The sequence below is a fragment of the Ovis aries genome, chromosome 1, assembly GCF_016772045.2.
Source record: "Ovis aries strain OAR_USU_Benz2616 breed Rambouillet chromosome 1, ARS-UI_Ramb_v3.0, whole genome shotgun sequence".
Classification (NCBI taxonomy): Eukaryota; Metazoa; Chordata; class Mammalia; order Artiodactyla; family Bovidae; genus Ovis; species Ovis aries.
The window spans coordinates 14,857,526-14,882,456 of record NC_056054.1 but is presented as its reverse complement, the minus strand read 5'-3'; the positions used below and the strand labels follow the sequence as shown (position 1 = coordinate 14,882,456).

Here is a 24,931-nt window from a genome sequence, read left to right as displayed (position 1 = left end):
CTAAGATCTAAACCAAAGAATACTGTTCCCATAGATACTGTGTTATATGTGTTAAGTCACTTCAGTCATGTCTGACTCTTTGTGACCCCATGGACTGTAGCCCACCAGGCTCCTCTGCCCATGGGATTCTCCAGGCAAGAATACTGGAGTGAGTTGTCATTTCCTCCTCCAGGGTCTCATAGATACTAAAGGTCAGTAATTTCATTAGATTGCTTGAAACCAGCAGACCACTATCTAACACGCAGGTCTGGCTATCGTCATCTACCCTGTATATAGATACCACTTCAGCAAATTGACTTGCTGAACATGCATGATTCCTCAGTGTTCTTACCTGGTTACTCTTTCTGGACTTCAGTTTTCCTATTTATAAGATGACCTTAAGAGCTCTTACTAGCTTAAAATCCTATGATTCTTGGTCAGACCAAAATGACTTTTATCCCAATAGCCTGATAAAATAAATCTACTTAAAAAAAAAAATACAATCCAAAGAGTTAACCCTCATCCAATGCTATTTAACCCCTTCACATTTTGTTCCATCTAGACATTTATAACAGTCCAGGCACTCTATTAGAAGATATCTATTAGACCGTCTCTTTAAAATCAAAACAGATGCTCAATGATAATAGGTTTTTACACTGGTACTCAGAATACACAGGTTTTTCTCATGTATTATTTCATTTAATCTTCACAATCCTAAAAGGTAGGCATCTTTATCTCAGTGTTTTTCAACTAGCAGTGATCTTGCCTCCTCTCTCCCAACCCTGGGGCCATCTGGGAATATCTAGTGACATTTTCCATTGTCACAATTGCTGGGAAAGGAGGGACTGATACTGGCACCTGGTAGGGAGAGGCCAAGGATGCTGCTTAACATCTCATGAGACACAAGACAGGCTCCCACAGAGAAAAACTATCTGGTCCAGATGTCAATAGTTTCAAGATGACAGCCCCTGCTGGCATTGTCTATCAGTTAAGAAATCAAAGATTTAGAGAGCTTAACTTATTTGCACAGTTACACAGACCTCAGATCATCTCTGAATGCCATCAAAGCCAATGACATGTCCCATCACATATGCAACTGCTAGAGACTGTTTTTGATTAAACATACATTGTTTTCTTATCACTATCTCCCCTTCCCCATTTAGTCTTGGTATACTTTATATTTTGCTAATTACCATCAGTTGACCTCATCTAGGAGAAGATTCAGAAGAAGCTTTCTCAGACTATAAGGTCAGATTAAAGAAATATCTTCTCTTATGCTATCACTGCATCCAGTACATATGGCTTTGCTGCAGCAACTACCATATGGAGCTGTGCTTGTATGACTTTCTCCCCTTTAGACTATTAGCTCCTTGACAGCAAGGTCTCCCTCTTCGTTTCTGAATTCCAAAGAAAGTATCTCAGCAGAGTTTACAATTCATAAATGTTTGTTAAGCAAACAAAAGAAAACTGACCAAGTTACACAGTATACTCCAAAAATGCACAGCTATTAAATGACAACAGGATTCAGATTGAAGTCTCTCCATCACCAAAGCCTATAATTACTACATCTCAGTGAAGTTAAAAATGAGATGATTATTATCTCCTCTTTATCTTGTCTGTGGGAATTCTTCAATCATAAACATATCAGGAATTATATATAAAGTCCCTGTTTTAAAAACAGTTTATAATCATACAAATTTTCCTATCTTATACTTGTGAACATTCTGTGAAAGCTTGAAAGATAGTTAACATGTAACAACAGTGATATTCTTTCCCAAATACCACAATTATAAAGGGGCAGTTATATTTTTATTTGACAGTCTCCCTGAGTTCAACACTCACTACATAGAAATTAAGGTTATTTTGAGCTGTCACAGAAACTGTTTATAAAAACTAAGCCAGGGTCTCTTAGGAAAAGAAGAACTCACTTTAACTTTAGCTTTTATTTCTTCACTGTCCCCTTCTCCATCATTGCGGGGTTCCATGCCAGACTCCTCCTGGATGTCTCTGTTTAGTACAGAATACTCTTCTAGTAGAGTGTCAAACAAAACTATTCGCTTGTTCTTGAAGAAGCCATAAAAATAAGCATTGCTGTGGGAAGAGCGTTTAGATCCTAAGGAAAAGACAGTTCAAAGCATGGAAAATAATTAAAAAGTCTGGGGTCTTTTGGAGAGATGCCTAGAAACTGAATTACTGGAAAGGATGTTAACATTTTCAAATTGTTTAAATACCTGAAGAATATTATATCAACATAAATCACCACCAGCAGTGGAGACTGTCTGTTTCTCTTCAGTCTTAACAACAAATATTTATGCTCATTGCAGCTTTCTAACAAAATAAATAAATAAATAAAGCCTAAATATCCAATGGTCGTGGAATGATTCAATTATGATAAAGCTATGAGTTGGAATTTTAAGCAGCCAGAAAAAAACTATACTTTTAAAATATTTTAACAAGATAGGAAAAGCTCACCAACATACTGAAAAGGATATAAAACCTTGTGTATACAAAGTTCCATTACTGTTGTAAAAAAATGTACATGTAAAAGAAAAGCCTAACACAAACCTATTAAGAAATATATTAAAGTACTGAAGTGTTTATCACTGGCTTATAGAAACATGGATTTTTGTTCCCTCCTTTATACTTTCTTCTCTTCCAAAGCTATTAAAGTAAGTATGGCACCCCACTCCAGTACTCTTGCCTGGAGAATCCCATGGGCGGAGGAGCCTGGTAGGCTGCAGTCCATGGGGTCGCTAAGAGTCAGACACGACTGAGTGACTTCACTTTCTCTTTTCACCTTCATGCACTGGAGAAGGAAATGGCAACCCACTCCAGTGTTCTTGCCTGGAGAATCCCAGGGACGGGGGAGCCTGATGGGCTGCCGTCTATGGGGTCGCACAGAGTCGGACACGACAAGCGACTTAGCAGCATACTTATTTAATCAGAAAAAATTAAAACTATCTTAAAATCAACTGGAAAAAAAGGCCCTAAATTTTTAGTAGTGGCTAACAGTAGCTAAACTATGGTTAATATTTATTTTCTTCTTTTTATTTTTCTTTATTTTCATTATATTTTATGTTCTGCCATGTGCAGTGAATTTATTGGTTAACAATAAACTTTAAGTTCCAATCTTGGCTCTGCCATGTATTATTTGTATAAATGCAAGAAACTTTCTTAATTTCTTTGAGCTTTATTTTCCTGTTTATGATATGAGGCTAGGACTTTTTGGTTTGATTGCCTGGAAGTTAAGAGCCAAACATGTGGTCCAATTTTATCAATGATATAGGATCTTAGCATCTGGAAAGTTGTATATCTGCATTTTATATTTCTATCTCATTTCTATCTTTCCTAATTTTTAAATTAATTTAAAAATATTTCTTAGAAGTTACCTAAAGTTATCTATGGAAGTAGGCAGATAAGCAAAACAAAATTAATGTCTTAGTATCTCCCACTGGCCCAAGGATCTCAAAGTATGGCCCAAAGAATGCCTACACCAAAATCACCTACAGGTACTTGTTAGACATAAATGGTAGAAACATCCAGTAAGTCAAAATGTCTGGGAATGGGGCCAAGGAATCTTTTAACGGATTCTCCGGGGAATTCTTATACTCACTGAACTTTAAGACCATAAGCTCTTGTATCACTGTGCCTTGCATGTAGCATTTACTCAATAATGCTTGTTTACTGAATAGATTTATCGTACCATTTGAGGTATGAAGTAATGTATTTGAGAATTCTGAACACCAAAATGTCCTATGTGATTGTATGGCACTGCCAGCTGTCTCTTCATCTTTTGTTTGTGATGTCTTATCTTAATCAACCTCTCAGCAGCATCTGATACAGTTGACCATTCCCACCTTGACACACTTTCTTCTCTTATCCCAAAAGAAACAACATCTTCTCCTCATTTTCTTCCTACCTCAGTGATCTCTCCTCCTCAGTCTCCTCTGCCCGCTCTTCCCCCTCAGCTGACCCTGACCTGAGTCCCCTTCTCTTCTCTGAACGCCCTCATGCATAGAAGTATCTACATGCCAGATACTTTCCAGACCACTATGTCCAGCCCTGGCCTCTCCCTAGAACTCTGGACTCATATATCCAGCTGCCTATTTGACAAGCCTACATCTCCACAAGGATGTCTATAGTGCATCTTTGTTGTTTATATTCTCACCTGTCATTTTCTCCCTGACCAGGATTAAAATCCCCTTGCAGAGTTTAGGGAATTTAGCATCATGCAAGCCTTGTAAGAGACTGTTTCTCATTTAAGAAATCCAAAAAAGCTGGATAGTGCTTCCCCAGCCCAGTGCCCTGGCTCAGTCCATCAGATGCACCCACTGGGGACTCTGAATAGTAGCTAATTACACAAGGAAGCAGGGCAGGGCAGTGAGAAATTAATTCTGCAGGTGCTAGTGGGAGGGTGTTAGAGATGCAAACTGCTAAACTCCAGCAGCAGTGTCCTCACCAGACTGGTTCTTCAGGGTGATTCTGAGTTCCTAGTCTCCCAGTGAAGAGCCCATTTCCCAAGTTTGGCAAATTTAACTTTCCTATGACCTTGTGACTTATCAAATATTGTTTCAATAAGGAATTTTTCATGTTAAATTAACCATAGTTGGTTTCTATGGCTGACTTGCAATGAATTATTGCTTGTAGAACTCTGGTATGATATTGAATAGGTATCTCAAATTATAACACACCTAGCAGAACTTCAACTCTCACACACTTGTTCTTCTCCCAGTTTTCTTCCATCTCAGTAGCCTACCATTCATCCAACTGCTTAGGCCAAAAATCTAAGTCATTATCTTTGAGGTTTCTTGCTCCCTTATTCCTTTACATGTCATCTATTATCAAATTCCATCAACCCTACCTCTAAAACACATCCTCGATACACCCACTTCTCTCCATCAATTACTACTGTTGTGTGGTTCAGTCGCTAAACTGTGTCCAATTCCTTGCAACCCCATGGACTGTAGCCCACCAGGCTCCTCTGTCCATGGGACTTCCCAGGCAAGCATACTGGAGTGGGCTGCTATTTCTTCCTCCAGGGAATCTTTCTGATCCAGGGATCGAACCCAGGTCTCCTACACTGGCAGGTGGACTCTTTACCACTGATCCATCAGGATAGACTACTCTCGTCTAATTAACCATTCTCTCCTCCTGAACGGCACCAGCCTTCTGATTGCTCACCCTGCTTCTACTCTTGCCTCCCTACCAACTTCTCTATATGGCAACCTAAGATAGGTTAAAAATTAAAAACCAAGGCCATGTCACTTTCCTGCCTAAAACCTTCCATAGCTTTATCTGTGGACTGAAAATTCAAGATTCTTATTCTGATTTACAAAGGCCTATGTAGTCTGACTCTTGCCTATGTCTCAGATTTTATGTCAAAACACTTTTCTGCCATGTGGCAGCCACACTGAACTTTTTTCTGTTTCTTGAAGATATCAAGCTCTGGACAGTCTCCCCATGGATGGCTCCTTACTTCAGATCTCAGTTTAAATTCATTTGCTTGGAGAAGTCTTGTCTAATGACCTAATCTAAAGTATCTACTCAGCCATTCTTCGTCATTTCACACCAGTTTAACTCTCTGTGCATCACCTGCTCTCTGATATTTTCTGAGAGCAAGACTACTAGTTTTTCACTTGATTTTTCCTTTCAGTTTACAAATCCATAATATGTGTTACTACTGTTAGTGACAACATTCATTCACTCAAAATATTTTTGAGGATTATTACCATTACTAACAACAACAAAAATATGCATTACAGATGAGTACCTACTGTTTAGCAGAGGTAAGTTCCCCAAAGTCAAAAAGGGACTGTGTTATAGAACTAGAATTTAAACCCAAGCCTATTGGCTCCACAACCCGTCCTCTGAAATGCTACCCCCACCTCCTCAAATCTTGATTTTCCCATAAAGTCCCATAAAACCCTCCATAAAGCTTTCTCTATTTCAGCTAAAATCATATAGTACTGATAGTGTATTTCACATATCTTCTCAATTACCTCTATTGTCATAGCATCAGCATTCACATTTTCTGATTATAACTTAAGTGGTCAGCAACTTAGGTTGCTCCCTCAGTAAAAGTGCCTCAGAGATTGTTCTACTATACTCATCATTGTGCTACTAGTTTAATATTAATTAAAAGAATAATAATCTCAGAGGCTAAAGTAGTATGCATTGGTTTATTTTTCTACCATTTCCCCACAGACATGTTCCAGTTGTGCCTTCAGCTGGCCACCAAATGTCTAAGGTTTCTTTACTCTTCCGGTCACTGTTAATTCATCTTTCCTTGATGAAAGACTCCTTGAGACTTTAGCAGTCTTACACAAGCTAACATAGATAGCTTAACTCTCAAAAGTAGCCATCAGAAAAGCAGAATATAACTAATATAAAGTACTCAGTGGTACCAGCCTTGGGTAATTTGCAGGTGAAATCAGAGTCTAGCAGAACACTGGAAGTCTTCTTGGGGGAGATAAAGCCAATAACACTGGTTTTGTTTCCAAGCCCCCAAACCAGTGCCAACGGATCTGACAAAGCCAGAGTCCAGTTCCATTACCTAAAGAAGCCAGGTAGGTAACAGGAGTGAATAAATCAGTCTGGTATCATGACATAACAAGGAGTGAAGAAGGCCTCGGCCCAGAATGAACAAAACTGTAAAGCCAAACAAACGCAGCTAGAGGCAAGAGCAGGATTTGGCATCAGGCCACCAGTTTCTATCCCTGGACTATGGTATCAACTCTTATAAATCTTCAAAAGCCAAAGTGGAAAATCTAATCTTTAAATAACAAAAACAAACAACCCCCCCAAAAACCAACTGATGCGCTCTTTTATTAAAGTTTTAAGAATAAAGTACTCAACTAAAACAAATTACTCAAATAAAACCTTCTTACCCCAGGGAGCCTTACCTTCAACAACATACACCTTAGTCAAAGGGAAGTCAATACTCTTCGCCATGACTTCGATTTCTTGTTTCAGCTTTCCCTCAGGAAGAGGGGTAAATTTGTCAAATAAAGGGGCAATGTAATCAGCATAGATGGTGACAAGCACCTGGAAAGCAAATGTTAGAACAACCTGATTATGTCCTTAAAGAGAAACGACTCACTATACAAATTCAATACAGAAACAATTATGTAATTCCCAGCCCTGAAAACAGGGACCTTATCTTATTTGTTCTGGTATCCCCAGCCCCAAATGGTACCAGACAGTAAGCACTTAATATGTGTTTGATGAAATAAATAAAAATGAGTAATCCCTAGATGATAATAATTAAGAAGCCAAATGGTCTGTTCAAAACTACCTTGGGTATTTCTGACACTTCATAAGCCCATCATAACTTGGAATTCTTTCAGGGTAATAATAGACTAAAAGCGTTTGCTAAAAAAAGAACTACTAGAGCTTAATTTGCCTGCTAACACTAATGACTTGCAGTTCACAATGGTACACAGTGGCTGAAACAGCACCTCTTTAAGCATTTTGGGAGCATCTCTTGTGCTCTCTCTCCTCTCATTTCAATTAGCCATACAACATATATTTGTAAGTCCAACTAGCACCCGTTTTGCAGTTATAATCCACTGGCTGGAAGTGAAGCGATGAGCATCATGGTAACCTCATCATGAGTGCAGCTGAGGAGCTGATAGGTGGTATTTTCTGGGGGCTGTTAATAGGCCATTTTGATTGTGTTGTACGTAGTGTTTGTGCCATGAAGCAGTTTAGAATTTGGGAAAGAGAAGAGGAAAAGAAGACATGAGGCAGGGAGAATGGGGGAGAGGAGAGGAAGAAGGGGAGGGAGGAGGATGAGAAGGAAGAAGAGGGAGCTGGGGGGAGAAAAGGGAGGAGACAGGGAGAAGGGAGGGGCACAGGGGACAGAGAAGAAGAGGCAGAGGGAAAAGGGAAGAAGGAGGAAGGGAAAGGCAGGGAAGGAGGGCAGAAGAAAGCAAATACAGTTACGCTTTCTTCTTCTTATCCCACTTACATCTATTCTCTCTTCAAAATATCCACGGTTTTTAGACACTGGAGCTCAGTCAAAGGTCATCAAAATTGTCAGTCATCACTCTGGTGGCAACTCACAAATGCACAGCCCCAAACTGCCTGACAACTGGATAATCAAAAGTAACTAACAACTAGCTTCTAGAATTTGTAAGAGTCAGTATAAGGAGAGGAAAATCTATGGTCAGAGTCAGCTCTCCTATTTCTATAGCTAAAAGCAGAAAACAAAAGGGGAATTTATATGAGTACTTATTTATATATCTTCTGCTTCTTAAGAACCGTACAGATGCTAACAAAGATTAAATCACAGTTATCCCATCAAGGTACGCTTTGTAAAAGAAAATCGAAACAAATATTTCACTCACCAGAGACACAACTAGCGTGAACAGCCAGGCATAAATAAAAAAATAGTCTCCCCCAATTTTAATAATGTAAAGTAGAAGTGAAGATACAGGTAATAAAATGCACTGAGTCACAACAAATTTCTTGATTGCATCTTTCATGAAGAACCCCAAAGTCTGAAAATATAAAAAGTCATCACAAGAAACTAAGAAACTGCTTTTTAAAATAATCAGTGAATAGAAAGGATACATTATTAAAGCAATTTTAAAAATGAAAAGGCAGTCATATAAAGACTATATGACAACAGGCAGCCTAAGACAATACATCAATGCCTTGCATTTTACAATTTAAAATAAACTTGTTTAAATGTTATTAGCTAAAAAACACTAGATGTTAGTAGAAGAGTTTATGGCAAGACCTTAAACTATGATCTTTACCATATCTGCAGTTCCTTTTTTCTAGATTAATTCATGCTGTAAAATAGCAAATTGTTGTTGTTGTCAGTCACTCAGTTGTGCCCAATGGGGTCCAGTTTGTGACCCCATGGACTGTAGCCTGGCAGGTTCCTCTGTCCATGGGATTGTCCAGGCAAGAATACTGGAGTGGGTTGCCATTTCCTTCTCCAAAACAGCAAATTATGTTTTAATTACTACCAGCAGAGGACAAAAGCACAAAAGATCTTCACACTGAAAAGAGAACATTGTATTCTTTATTTTACCTGTTGATTGAAACCATGTTTTTCTTCTATCACAAAAGTATTATAAAGACTCCATGGCAAACCAGTCAATGCACTGAAAAGTGTAGCCAGCAGCAGAAACACCAAGGACTGAGTGATCTAAACACAAGAGAAAAAAGGCAGTTTTTAAATATTAATTGATTCCTCAAACAAATTGCTAGGCAACAAGTCAATGAGTATACACTAAGTATAACTAGAGCAATGTGCTTGATTCTATGGCTAACACAAGGTCTAAAACATCACCTCCACCCTCGGCTTATTTGTAAGATGGGGAGGCAATAAAATACTTCTTTAATCACACAGGCACCATATGAAAGTTAACTTGAAGTCATACAGACAAAATGGTTAAAAGAACTTAAAAATGAGAGACAGCCACATATGCTGATGAATTCAGGAGGCTTACAAAGCTGATGAGACTGGGAGTGCTACTCTGAAGAAAGAGATAAATTAGTGGAACAGAAGAGACAGAGGAATTCCACAGAATCTGTAAAAGCAAGGAGAAAGAAAAGAGCACTCTGAAAGCAAAAGATGACAAGACGATGGGCCTGGAGAAACACAATGGGGCATCAGAAAAGCTGGGCCAGGGCAGGTGGGGCAGAGTGTGCTGAAATTTTCACAGAGCCCAAATCCAACAGAGACAGTTGTTCTCAAGGATTCCTTTCATTGCCTTTACAACAGATCCTTAGGAAATTAAAAGCTAAGAACTGCCTCATTTCTCTCACAAATGTTTTCCTAAGACAGTGGAAGACAAGGACTAATTAGCACAAAGGGACTTGTGGGGATGGGGAAAGGGCACTGAAGCAAACAGAACCCTCTCTTTCCCTCCCACCACATTATCACTCCCCCTCTTCCTCCCCAGTGGACAACTGAATTCTTTTTTAAAAAACATTAATTAATTTTTTGCTATGCTGGGTCCTCACTGATGCGTGAGTTTTTCTCCAGCTGCCGTGAGCAGGGGCTACTCTCCAGTTGCAGTGTGCGGGTTTCTCAATGCAGGGGCTTCTCTTGTGGAGCACAGGCTATAGGGCTTGCAGGCTTCAGCAGCTGCAGCAGGCAGACTCAATAGTTGCAGCTCACTGGCTCTAGAGTACAGGCTCAATAGTTGCGGTACTTGGGCTTAGTTGCCCCAAGGCATGTGGGATCTTCCTGGACTAGGATTAAACCTGGGTCTCCTACACTGGCAGGCAGATTCTTATCCAATGCGCCACCAGGGAAGCCCCTAAAACTGAATTCTTTTAGATGGGAGTATACCACCAAAGCATATTTGATTTGTCAGTAAAGATGTAGCCACTATGTTTCTAAACATAGAAAAAGGGAGAAGGGAAGAGGAAGAAAGGAGATTTGGCTACAACATGCAGGTGATTCATTTCAGCATTTGTCCCCAAATGGGAAATGAGATATTAAAAAACAAACAAACAAACAAAACAGATTCCAGGACCTTCTTTAAAATTACTGAGTCAGAATCCCATCTTCAAAAAATATAACCATATTAAATAACAGCGAGTAACATAATCTTGGTATAGGATATGCTTGCTGCAACTTCTGAAGCTCAAAAGCTCCAGAGCCCATGTGCCACAACTAGAGAGTCTGGGTGCTGCCAAAAAGATCCCGTGTGTGATGTAACCAAATAATTAATTAATTAATAAGTCTAATTCCCTAATCACTGGGCTTATTTCCCCCTTAAACACTATGATTGCAAGGGTGTTTTAAATTATTTTGCCTTAAACACTAAAACAGCCAGCACCATTCCCTGACTATTATCAATCCCTCCCCTTCCAATCCATCCTATATACACATCAGATGAATCTAAAAATGCAACTTCTCTACTTAAAAAATTTGTAATGGCTCTAAAAGACTGCAAACTCATTACGCTTTTAACGATTTTCATAATCCAATCCCCAAATGCTACTTTTCACTACGCTTTTCTAAGACCCTTCTACTCCTAACAGATAACTGTAAGCTAGCGTTTAGAAAGATGATTGAGTTAAGGAAGATATTAATACTCTAGTTGAAAAAAGGAGGTGTGACAGTCACACTGGGAAAACTGGAGAATACACAAACACTCAGGACCTTTTCTCAGAAGAACCCTAATTCTAACTCAGAAAGGAGAAAACATCTTAGAAACAAGATCTACTGGGCAGTGAGGGGAAAGGGTTTTGACTTATAGCTTCTCAAAGGCAACAAGATCTGGGCTCTAGCCCCATAAGTGAATAACTTAAGGTTCCAGGACACAGAACATTATAAAGTCCTGAGCCACGAGGGTGGAGTGATCCAGACCAAAATGGCCTGATGGCACACTTCACCTCTTGTCTGAGATGAACCTACTCATTCCAGCTCATATTTATAACAAGGGAACAGAACTCTGGAGCATTCTGAGTCTTTAAGTTAAGCACTTGCTGGAAAAGGCTGGGCCAAATCTCACTGCCAAAAAGTAAGGACGCTAATTATGAGGCCACTTGTTGGTATTCTTGAAAGCAGAAAAGTGAGTGCAAGTCACTCAATCGTGTCTGACTCTTTGCAACCCCCTGGACTATACAGTCCATGGAATTCTCTAGGCCAGTTTACTGGAGTGGATGCCTTTCCCTTCTCCAGGGGACCTTCCCATCCCAGGGACTGAACCTAGGTCTCCCACAATGCAGGCGGATTCTTTACCAACTGAGCTATCAGGGAATCCTGGAAAGCAGAAAGTCCTGTTGAAAAACACACTACCTATGCCTAAGGATACGTTGAGGTCCACTTAGTTCTCTTCTTTTTTTAGTGAAGAAATTGGTCTTCATTATATAAGAATTACATGCTCATTACTAAATTTTCTTAAGAGATAACCAAAAATAAGGAAATAAAAATTGCCAAAATTCTCTCCAGAGGAAACTACTTTTCAGATTTTAGTATGTACTAGTTCAGGTTTCTTATAGATGTGAAACCTGTCTACAACAATGGACACCTCTATATGCAATCAAGAAAAATTGAACCACCTTAAATATTCATCACTAGGACACTAGTTATATGAAAAATCTGAATGGACATTCACATACTTTTACTTTCATATGCTGCTTCATTACTGACTTTTCCATTCAACAATAAGTTATATGAAATAATAGTACAATAATATTTTCTCCCTGTCCAACTGGCAAAAATAAGAATATCATGTATATAACAAGTACTATTGGGATCCAAGAAAGAGGTACTTTAGTACTTCATACACTATGAAAAAACATAAAGCAAGAACAGTTGTTTTAGGTAAGAATTTGGTCAGCTCTTCCCTCTATACCATGTACGTTAGATGTGAATTTCAATACCAATCTTTCCCTCCTCTACTCTTTTTTAAGCGTTCACTCATCTGGCTGCATCAGGTCTTAGCGGTGGCCCACAGGCTCTTTGTTGCAGCCTGCAGGCTTCTCTCCAGTTGCAGCACACGGGCTTCAGAGCACACGGGCTCTCAGCTGTGTCACATACAGGCTTAGCTGCTTCGTGACACGTGAGATCTTCCCAGAGCAGGGGTGGAACCCAAGTCCCCTCCATTGGAAGGCAGACTCTTAACCACTGAGCCACCAGGGAAGTCCCTATACTTTCACCTTTGTTGGCCAACTCCCTCTTTCAGTGATCCATCTTTGTGAAATGTCAGGTGGGTTTACAGCTGGGAGACAGGAGACAACACAACTGCATACTCCGAATCACTGAACAGCACCTGGGCAGTGACCAGCCACTGGCAGAATTTGAAGAGTGATGTGATCAGTCACTATATGAGCATCTGTTATTTGCACAGTGATCTGTGAACTGAAGAGCTAGCAAGGAACTTGTACTTTATGCAGTGACGCACATAACATATTGTGGTAAGTGAAATTTGAAACTGCTGAGGGGCTGGTGTTATTAACTAAACCAGGGAAACTGAAATGTGTGTATATCAGAATGGTACAGAGTGAGGACTGCTGCCAGTACCAGGCACCCATCAAAGAAAATGAAGATCTATATATAGACAGAAAGAGAGCTCTAAAACATTGTTAAATGCAAGGATAATATCTAAGAACATTATATAAAAAGCTTCCTGTTAAGGTAAGGAATATTTTTATATGTATGTATATAGATTGGGTTCATTAATTCAACAAATATTTATGAAGTACCTACACTGTGACTAGCACTGTTCTAGGCACAAGTCACAGCAGTGAAGAAAATATGTAAGGTCTCTGTCCCCTTATAACCTAAAAGTTTTGTCAGGGTGATAGATCAAAAGTAAACAAATAAACAATAAGATAAATGGAGGGCTTCCCTGGTGGCTCAGACAGTAGAGATAAATGCAGACAGTGGTAAATGCATTTGTAAAGAAAATAAAATAAGGTGATGTGCTTCACTAAAGAGTGACAGAAGGATGATGTTTTAGCTCATAGTGGTCAAAGAAGGCCTCTTAGGAACCGGTCATGTTTACAGAAAACCACCTTAAACGGTTTACAAAACAATGCAGAGAACAGCAAGTAAAAAAGCAATAGTGCAATGGCAGGTCAGGACATGTCTACCAAAATACTGAGATATCACAGGAAGAGGAGGTCTTAAAAAGAGTTTGGCTTCCTTAGAAAATGGTATACAAAAAGCGATGCAGGATGAGCTGAATTAAAGCCCAAGGTACCTACACATGTCATGTTGAAGAGATGCATCATTTCACATAAACAGGAAGGAGAGAACAGACCAATTACCGAGAAAAAGTCAAAAACAGTGTCCCAGCATCCATTATAGGCAAAGTCTCAGGTCTAAGGCTTTGATTCCAACACTGTACCTAAAATTCCCAGAAGAAGTGGGCTGCCAATTCAAGGAGCTCAGTGGAGATACTAGGAGATATATTCTGTCTCTGTTGAAAGTATCTGCTATACATGCGTAGCACAGGGATCTGCTTAGCATAAGTTCAACAAAATTCATGCTTCACTTTTCACTGATTGCACAGAGCAGTTTCTAAGAATCAGCTGCCTACCCAGAGGCTACACTACCTAGCTCCCTTGCATCTGAGACTAAATGACTGGTTCACCAATGAAATGTGAATGCCAAGGACAGGTATCACTTCGGAGCCAAGGGAGTTAAGAAGGGGATGCACCTTCCCCACCCTCTCATCCCTTCTGCCTGCTGGATGCAGAGAACATAGGTGCACTTAGGCAGTGGCAGAGCCATATAAGAAGAGACTGGGTCTCTGGCTTACCACATAAAAGGATGTCACCTGTTGACTCCCCAAATACTCACACTGGACTATTATGTCATTGAGAAATAAACTACTGTGATAAGCCATTGAAATTCTGGAGTTTACTACAGTAATGTACATTATCTTAACGTAAGTGGATGAGAACTACACAGAGAAGCCTTCATTAAGTAGAAGCCAAAAAATTAACTTGAGTAGAAAGCTGGCCAAGGAAGAAGAAAAGACTGACAAATATATGCTAATGAATGACATACCTCATATTCTGGTCCAAAGCCAGCATAACCACAGAAGCGCCCTGAGAGTCTCCAGAGGTACGGAATTCCTCCAAAGAGAAGAATAAGCTGTAAAACAAAGCATATGTTGGTCACATTCAGGCAGTACTAGAAACTACCATATGAGAGTATGTTAAAAAAAAAAAGAGAGAGAGACTTATCTTATTTAGGATAAAATACACATTTAGACAAATAGAAACCAACTGAGATACTAAGGTTAGACCATTAAGCAAAAGTTTTTCACCTATACATTTTATATGGATGAATTGCATATGTTATTTTATCTCAATAAAGCTGTTTAGAGAGAGAGAGGAAAAAAAAACTTTTATCAAAAGACCTCAAAAGATCTTAAGAATCAGGAACTAAGCTTAGCATGACTGAGTCAACTTATCAAAAATCCTATGAGTGACAGAAATGGGATTTAAGCCAGGCTCTATGGCTCCATAACTGGTTCTCCTTGAAAGGAAACAGCTCTATTGGTTAGGACAAAGTTTTAGTATTGGTGTAACTAAACATGTCCACCTACCAAACTGGGGGACAGAACAGGCTATCAGAGCCATCTCTGGATAGGAAAAAGTGAATCCTGAGGAGGGAATCAGGGTTTCACAGGAGTAGGTCCCTTTCTCAGCACCACCCTTTGTCTTGAGCAGATAAAGTGAACAGAGATATTCACCAGACCAACAAGACATATGAATGAGGGAGCAGCTTTTAAAAATGTGAAAAGAATATATGCTTACGAAACATGACTTCTCACAACAGATACCAAGTTTGTGGAAGCATTTTGGCCAAGAGGAGTCAATATATTGTTTTTTCACCCATGGAGCCTTGGAAACACAATGATCATACTCCTTGGTTAGAAGCAAAATATTCCCATCCATTCAGACATGGTTCCTTGTGGCTTTGAGAATTTGGGGCATTATCATATATTGCACAGGTGTTCTTCCAATCCACTTTCCATTTTTATATATGTATCCATAAATAACATAGTGGTTTGGTGCTAGTGGTATTGTTGTTTAGTTGCTAAGTCATGTCTGACTCTGTCTGACCCCACAGACTGTAGTCTGCCAGGCTACTCTGTCCATGGGATTTCCCAGGCAAGAATACTAGGGTGGGTTGCCATTTCCTTCTCCATGGGATCTTCTCAACCCAGGGATCAAACCTGCATCTCCTGCCTGGCAGGAGGATTCTTCACCACTGGAGCCACCAGGGAAGCCTAATATAGTGGTTTACCTATGCTTTCTAAGAATATATATAACTGAGATCATATTGTATTTATCATTCTACAACTTGCTTTTTACACTCCACATCTTTTTAGATCCATATGTGGTGAGTTTTAACTTTATTTGGCATTATCAGCCTGTTCTCTAAAGTGTTTATACCAAATTATACCCCCATTAGAGCATTCCTGTTTTCCCCACTCTCTCTCTCATACTTGATCTACTCATCTTTCAGATTTTTATAAGTATTTATCTGGCTGCCTCAGGTCTTAGCTGCAGCACGTGGGATCTTTTGTTGTGGCACATGGGCTCAATAGTTATGCTGTATGGGCTTAGCTGCCCAGGGGCATGTGAGATCTTAGTTCCCCAACCAGGGATCGAACTCACATTCCCTGCAGTGCAAGGCGGATTCTTAACCACTGGACCACGAGAGAAGGCCCCATCTTTTGGAGTTTTACCAGTATGCAGGGGATTGATATAATACCACAGGTTTCAAATATGGTCTTTGGAACAGCATCAGCATCGTCTGGGAATCTGTTAGAAATACGTCTCCGGCTCCACCTTAAAACCAGAATCAGAAACTGGGAGAGGGGCCCAAGAGTCAGTCTCCAGTTGTATGTGATATACAACCAAAGTCTGAAAATCACTATTTTAATAAACTGCTTTTTAAAAGTAAGGCCCCCTTAACTCTATAGCCATCATTTCCATTTTAACTCACTCAATCCTGGATATAAACTATTTTCCCAGAGGACATGCTCTGGCACCACTCTGTGTGGTATGTGCTCCACTTGTTGAACTAATTGACTTGGAATGGCATTTCCTTCATCCTATTCTCAATACTAATAAATAATGCAGAATTAAGGATTTATAATGCTTTGGGGAAAAGACTGGAACACCTATGATTAAAAGTCCAGCTTTTAAGTAAGTATCAAGGGTAGCTTTAATATGAACTCTGAATGCATTTGGAAACAGCCATTGCCAATGTTGTTTAGCATGCTTTGGGGAACGAAAAACAAAACACAGCCAACAGTAAAGTTTCTCTGTATAGACAGGATGTCCTTTAAAAAGAACTAAAGATGCCAAGAAAGACAAGTCACCTGCTTCCACATATATTATTTCACTAAAGTCTTGAAAAGCAGCCAGGCTAGGGAGCACAGTAATCTCTGTCTTATAGATAAGGCGGCTCACACACAGAAATGTGAAAGTAACTTGCCCAGAGAAACCCAGTGACTAAGTCATTGCTTTGTGTTGAGCACTGTACTAATTGCTTCATTTATCTTATCTTACTCAGTCCTTGCCACAAATCATATGAAATACAATATTAATCTATCTGCTTCTCATCTTAAAAGAGGAGAAAAAATGAGACTCAAAGAGGATGAACTGCTCACTCAGAAGTGATCAGAAATTAGAGAAGCTAGTTTGAAAATTTTCCGCTCTGCCTTACTCTACTCCCCAACCACTCCATTTCTTGAGAGGGCTCTTTAGTGACACCTATGAGATATCGGGAAAGTTCGTCTCAGAAAGGGGGGACATTTTATATCTGGGTGCTCTGTCACAGTTGTGTGAACAGTGGCATCTGTAATTGGTCACATGAGCCTCTTATGTTCCCTTGGGTAGAAAGTAGCACAGCAAAAAAGTCTAATTTAATTTTTGTACTTTTTCTTTGTGACCAAAGCTTACAAACCAATTAATTTTAATCAACACAATGGGAACTAATGAACTTGCTTTCAAACAGAACAGGATTTCAAAGTAACACAAACGCTTCTTATCTAATGGCAAATATAGTTTACTAATTCCCCAAGGATAAATTTACTATATCCATGTTGCCAGTCCTAGAGTTTCAAGAATAGTTTCTTCTTTAGATTCAGAAGAACAGAGTCTGAAACTCCGTTCTCTCATTTGGCAGTGAGGGTCACCTGGCCATTATATGGTCAAGCTGTTTAATTTCTCTGAGCCTTTGCTTTCTCATCCATAAAAAGAGAATAATAACGCCTATATACTTTCTACTTCAATGTGTGTGTGGCTAAGTCACTTGAGTCATGTCCAACTCTGTGTGACCCTATGGACTGTACCCCCAGGCTCCTCTGTCCATGGGATTCTCCAGGCAAGAATACTGGAGTAGTCTTGCTCCATGCCCTCCTCCAGAGGATCTTCCTGACCAAGGGATTGAACCCATGTCGCTTACATCTGCTGCAATGACAGGCCAGTTCTTTACTAGCGCCACCTGGGAAGCCCTTCTAGAACCTCAGCGCACTGTTGCAAACATCAAACAAAACAATAAATATAAAAGCAATATATGAAGTGAAAATCACAACTCATACAATTATTATGAAGATAACTGTTACTGTCCCCAGGTTTAGCCCATCAGTGCAGCTTCTAGTTTGAGCCATAGCACATTACAAAGGTCTCTCATTCTATATATGGATTCTCCCTACCTCTGTCATCTCCTAGAACAAACTGTGCCATTCCTATGGCCATTAAGCATAATAAACAAGCTACCACCCATCTTTCCTAGAATGGTTTACGTGACAGCCAAGGAGACTGAAAATATTTTCCCTGTCATTGTACAATGGCCTTGTAGGGGTAAGTGAATGAATTTCAAAGAATCAAACATCAGTGAGGGAAGAGGACAGTGTCTAATTCTACCCCTCTACATGCATCTGAAGGCTGATTTCCTACTTGGACCATGTCTCTAATAGAAGAAATGCTTCAGATAAACTAGCCAAAACCAGATACAATCCACATATATCACACATGTATACCTTTCCTGGCTTGGCTGGAAGGCACTGAGTTTTGATATTAATCCTCAATATCTCAGTAAATAAACTTGGCTTGGATTAGTAAAAATATAATAAAAGGTCAAGTCTGAAAGACTAATTACTAGCAATCACTGTGTACCCCAAAAGGCAATATAATTTTATTTTTCAGACCATTTATTAATTTTTCTAAAATGCCTCTTCCAGAATCTTTGCCACTTTCCATAATCTTCAGGAAATGAGAGAAGTTCCTAACAACTCAGTTCTAACCACACTAGTCTTAATAATACATATTTGTCAATGCAATTTTTGTGACTTACTAGTCAAGGCTATGGTTTTTCCAATGGTCATGTATGGATGTGAGAGTTGAACTGTGAAGAAAGCTGAGTGCTGAAGAATTGATGCTTTTGAACTGTGGTGTTGGAGAAGACTCTTGAGAGTCCCTTGGACTACAAGGAGATCCAACCAGTCCATCCTAAAGGAGATCTGTTCTGGGTATTCATTGGAAGGACTGATGCTGAAGCTGAAACTCCAATACTTTGTCCACCTGATGTGAAGAGCTGACTCATTGGAAAAGACTCTGATGCTGGGAAAGGTTGAGGGCAGGAGGAGAAGGGGACGACACAGGATGAGATGGCTGGATGGCATCACCGACTCGATGGACATGAGTTTGAGTGAATTCCGGTAGCTGGTGATGGACAAGGAGGCCTGGCATGCCGTGATTCATGGGCTTGCAAAGGGTCGGACACGACTGAGCAACTGAACTGAACTGAGACAATTCTATAATCATTTAATAAAGCTACAAACAGCTCATTTCTTTAACTGATGAAACAATTATGGTAGCCAATCTCAACTACTTTCACTTGTCTGTATTTTTGCCATGAGCTTCTTTGCCTTAAATATGTTGCTGCAAACATTTTCACTGCATAACCAACTGGCTGTAAAGAAATTTCTTGTGAAAGATAAAACAACTGGTTGACAGTTTGGGGGTTGACAGTTTGGTTCCAACTGCAAAATTAGTTACCATAACCTGCAGTTAGTGATGTTATTGATGGCTTTACTGAATTGGCTTCTCACTTTGAAACATACTACTTCACAGGAGAAAGAGGCATTGAGGGTCTCAAAGGTGCACAGTTGAACCCATATTTGCCATAGAATTTTGGAACATCTATCAGTGGACATATTACAATACACCAGAAAAAAATACAGTACAGAGTCTTTAACAAAGCAGTACAGGGTTCAGTTACAAATATGCCTCCTAGTATTTATAAACCAATACTTCTCTTAACAAACGAATAAGTTTTAGTGAAAAAGTGCAACACTAAACAATGAGACAAATCTACAAGAAAAAAATGTATACAATACTATGAACAAAAGACTTGGATGACAAAAATGCTTATGTACAATTTACAAAATAATATTAGTTATTACACAGTATTGACACAAATTCACACACGTTTTAAATGCATTGAAATGTTCTACATTTTGCAATAATGTCTTCTCAATTTTGGTATCAATTTTACATGCTTCATTATGTCTTTTTTAATGTCCCTCTTTTATTTTTCATTATTTTATCTTTTATGGCAAAAATGCCTTACAGTCAATTGGTTATGTGAAGAAAATGTTTGCAGCAAAGACGAAAGTACCCAAAACCTTTGAAAGTACCTAAAACCAGTGAAAGTACCTAAAACCTTATTTTCAATTTAGGAATCTTTCTCTCAGTGATATTGAGGGACCTAAAAGAGTTCTGGAGAAATTATGACAGAATATTCTCTCAAAAGGAGTATAAAATCAAGCCATGAAAAGACACAAGAGACTTGAGTGCCTATTACTAAGTGAAAGAAGCCAATCTGAAAAGGTTATAAGCTATAAGATTCCAATTTCATGACATTCTGGAAAAGGCAAAACTGTGGGAATAATAATAAGATCAGCTGTCGCCGAGGATGAGAGGGCAGGCAGGGACGAACAGGCAGAGCACAGGCCAGTGAAACTATTCTGTGTGGTACAGTAATGCTGAATATTTGTCATTATACTTTTGTCCAAATCTACAGAATGGAAAACACCAAGGGAGATGGTAATGTAATTATGGATTCTGAGTGATATCGATGTGTCAGTGTAGGTTAATCCATTGAAACGAACATGTCATTGTGACTCAGGATGTTGACAGTAGGAGAGTTCTGCACATATGTGGGGTCTCAGGGTATATGGGGATATCTGTACTTTTCACTCAGTTTTGCTGTCAACCTAAAACTGCTCTAAAAGAACAGTCTAGTCTTTTCTCAAAAAAGAATATATACCCATTTTTCATTAATATAAACTTATGGATTCTGTTCATGTATATATTATTCTATACCGTACTATTTATCAATAGTAGCTCTTAGAAACTTCAACAAAATTTAACATATATAACTTAATTTTGTGCCTAATGAAATAAGTAGAGTATGGTGTTTGGGCTCAGTTAGATATATGATGGATACATAGAATGAGTCACATTTCAGAATAACAGAATGGTGCTGAGTTTTTAAGTTTTATAAATGGATAAAGAGTAGCAGATCTGTCTTTAAAACATAAACAAATAAAAATGTGAATAAATAAAAGAGTTCTGGGGGGTTAGTGATAACCATGACTATGATGATAAAAAACACAATAGACAACACTCACAGTGTTGAACATTTACAGTGGATCTGGCCTTGTTCTCAGCATCCTATGTATATTAACTAATTTTCAATCCTCTCAACAACACATGAATGAGGAACTATTATTACCATACGATTTTAATGGAAATTTTAGGCACAGAAATGTTGAATGACTTGCTTGAGGTCACAAAGTTAGTATGACTGAGCTGAGATTCAAACTCAAGCCACTGCAGTTCAGCCAGCTCTTAACCACAACAGCAGGCACTTTCCATTGTTCCTGCTGTTTACTTGCGCAGTCATGTCCAACTCTTTGTGATCCCATGGACATAGCCTGTCAGGCTCCTCTGTCCATGGGATTTTCCAGGCAAGAATACCTGAGTGGGCTGCCATTTCCTTCTCCAGGGTCCATGATTCTCAGGGGTGGAAAATCAAGAATCAGTCTTATGGGTGCCGGTGTGAAAAAATCTTACTCATTTTATGTATAAAGCACAGTTTTATATACACAGACAGTACAGAAACAGACATACAGATATCTGTGGAGGGGCAGTTAGGAAAATTGGCTAAAGAAGTACCCAGGAAAAATCACAAGGGTCAGGAGCCAGGAAAGATTACAAGAAGAAGACAGAGAAACGGCTTGGTACTTTACAGCGTCTCTTCTTTTAGCATGGGGAAAGACTGGCCCTGTTTTACTAAGTAAAAACTATCTGTCACTCATTATTTCATTCAGTAAATATGAATTATATGCTTATTATATGCCAGATACTAGGTATAAAATGATGAACAAGACTTTAAAGTACCCTGTCTTTAGGGAACTACCAAGCTGTCATCCAAACAGGCAAGTTCAATACAATGTGCTAAGTAAGTACTCTGATGGGAATAATGATGGGATGCTGCCTGACGCAGACTTGAGGGATGGGGAAATTTCAAAGAGTTTCTCAGAAGAGATGATGTCTCAGGTGGATCCTAGTGGAAGAGTAGGGATTAATCAGGCCCCAGTGCAAGAGTGGAGATGAAGGGGGACAGGAATGGCGGCCCAGACAGAGACAGCAGCATGTGAAAAGACTCAAGGTCATAAGAAACCAATCTGGGTATGAGATGGACAATAAAGAAGTGGGAAGAATCTGGGGGAAGGAATAAAAAGATGAGGCTCAAGTAAGCAATGCCCCAGCCAAAAGGACCTCTTAAATCATGCCAGGAAATTTAGACTTGACTCTGAAAGCAACAGTGGGCCAGCAAAAGGTTTTACATAGAATAACACGATCAGAATTGTGCTTCAGGATTCCTTGGGCTGCAATGTGGAAGATGGGTTAGAGTCATGAGTGAGGCAAGAAAACAAGCTGAAATTGCTACAAAAGTAACTTACAATGTAAGCCTCTTTTTGGTATGTGGCCTCAGGGTAACAGTTACCATATTCCACAATTTTCAACTGACAGTTATGTTTCTGCCTCCTTTGCTCCCACTCATTACTATCAACAATAAAGGTTAAGAAAGTATTCTGGGATTTGTAGGTGTGGTACCTACCCTCTTGTATCACAAAACACAAAAATGAAAGTAAACATTACAAGGTATTAAATAATTTGAGAGACTGTCTCTCGAAGAAGTAAGGTACTCACAGTGCCTTCAACCTCTGAATAGAGTCCTGACCAGAAGCTGAAAGTACTTTTATCCAGCTGATACAGTCGAGATTTCTCAAATGTTTCTGAATCCATGATCTGTCCTAACTCCAGTGGCACATGAGTTGTAGTTTTATATACCCGTCTCTGAAATATTTTGAAGAAAACACCTTAAGGAAATAGTCAAGCCAACTTGTTACTTATTACAATAGTTGTTTACAAATACTGACTGGCTTATAACATTAACTTGCCACTTAAGCCTGATGAATTTGCTCTATACATGCACAAATACTGCATTTGATCAAATATACTGACCACTAAAAACTGGTGGAAGAAAGTAAAAGGAGAAAACCTGAAACTAGTTGACTAGGTGAAATTAAAATCAAAGCTGTCATCACACTTAAGTTTGCACAGGTAAACCAAAATTGTAACTTTACAAAGACTACCAATCATTCCAGGAATAATATATATCCTATAACACAGAAACCAAATCCCTGGATAGAAGAAAGTAAATATGCTAACCACAGGTATTAACAGCTACAGGGACTAGTCATTAAATTTGCTTCTAGAAGCCAAATTAAGGGAAATTTGAGAAATGACAGAAATAGATCAGGTCTTCAAGAAAGAAACTCTTATCATACCAAACTCTAAAAAGTAATTTCAGCCCATGGTACATAACAGAGGGAACAGATTCCAAACAACATAATGGACAGCATTTTCTACAATGGTTTTACAACAAATGGTTTTTCTATTTATTGTTTAACAAACCCTTGATAGTTGGCGTTACATTAAAGCATAATTGAATAAAGAAGACTGCCAAAAAGTAGTTACTATAACTAGGCTTATTATTAAAGATAGGTAGATGTTCAATACCCCATCTTCAATTTAGACACTACATTGTGTGCTTACTTTCTGCAAAGGTATTTCTCTAGGCCTAAAGATTCTGTACTAATGAATCTATCCTAAGAGCTTAGTCAGAGAATCTAGTGCTATACAGCTTAACACCTCTTTGAATATCGTGGACTAAAAAAAAGAAATCTAGATAGAATCCAGACATTGACAGACATAGAAAAATTAAAATTTTCGATTTAAAGATTCATACAGAATGCAATCTGAGAGGAAAAATTTGCAGAGGAAAAAGAATGTAATGCTCAAGAAAAAGGTTCCAGCAGTTAAAAAAGGAAAGGTTTTCCTAACCATCACAGTTGACAATTCATTGCCAACATAGAAGAAAACCAGCAGTGAAAGACTGGTCAATTAAAATGGTCAATTACACTTAAATATCTATCTCATTTTAAAGCTCACATTTCAGGAATTCCCTGATGGTTAAGTGGTTAGGACTTCTGCCCTTCCACTGCCAGGGTGAGTAGGGAAACTAAGATCCCTCAAGCAGTACCGTGCTGCCAGAAAAAAAAAAAAAAAAAAAGTGTTCTGATCTGTAATCCATCGAACTGTTAATTCTGATTATCTCCAGGGAACTGTTACTAAGTAACTTTCACTTTCTACTTTACTGTTTGAACAAAAACAATAAATATGCTTTTAAGAAAATACTGTTCTTTGGGCAAAAACCAACATAGTTGTTTCTTTTTTTAAGGGAACAGTTCAGGTCCTTGGAAGGACTGAGAAATCTTTATTTTCAAAAAACGGCTTCCTAGTCCTACGGTTAAGCGAGAAACAAATGTCCTGGGGAAGCTGTGATTCTAAACTTTTAGCACCTTCCTTCTGAAGGCTTATGGGTTGCTGCTTCAGGAAGCTGTTGGGTAGGTACAAGAGCTCAGGCCTGACAAGGCGGAAGCCCTGATTGCCCTTTCACCAGGCCCTAATCGGCCTGGGGCCCGTGACCACGTTGCGGAAAACATTCTGAAGCACCAGATTCCCTCAAGGCCTACCCCGCCATCGGGCCAAGCTAGGAGGCTCACAGGGACCCATCACGTCAAGGTTGCTGCTGTGGCCGCAGCAATCATCCAGGGACTTGGAGTGGAGATCGAGGCTGGCCTAGGGCAGGCCGGGTGTCGGGGTCAGGTGGGCCCTGTCTAGGCTCACCTGCCGCTGTGCTAGGAAGGTCTCCCAGAGATACACTGTCCAGGAGAAGAGCAGCACGGCCCCGAAGATACGCTTCTCGGCCGGCATCTCCCACATCGCGTCCAGCAATGCCCACATCCCCATGGCCACCCGGTTCCGCCGGCTCCTTCAGCGTGCACTGGTGCCACACCGACACCCG

At 39.4% G+C, this 24,931-nt stretch overlaps 1 protein-coding gene across 2 annotated transcripts in view; it reads right to left on the bottom strand.

Annotated features, from left to right (window-relative positions):
- Positions 1-24,926, bottom strand: part of ZMPSTE24 (zinc metallopeptidase STE24) — a 45,318-nt gene extending 20,392 nt beyond the window's left edge. The window contains exons 1-7 of one of the 2 annotated variants that reach the window (XM_004001840.6): positions 24,754-24,926; positions 22,711-22,857; positions 14,471-14,557; positions 9,023-9,139; positions 8,328-8,480; positions 6,882-7,023; positions 1,908-2,092 (exon numbers count right to left, since the gene is read on the bottom strand). In XM_004001840.6, coding sequence (XP_004001889.1) covers positions 1,908-2,092; positions 6,882-7,023; positions 8,328-8,480; positions 9,023-9,139; positions 14,471-14,557; positions 22,711-22,857; positions 24,754-24,876 — 954 coding nt within the window. In that variant the 5' untranslated portion in view covers positions 24,877-24,926. The remainder of the gene's footprint in view (positions 1-1,907; positions 2,093-6,881; positions 7,024-8,327; positions 8,481-9,022; positions 9,140-14,470; positions 14,558-22,710; positions 22,858-24,753) is intronic. The other variant, XM_042246198.2, reaches the window with a different exon arrangement.
- Between the last annotated feature and the right edge of the window lie 5 nt (positions 24,927-24,931).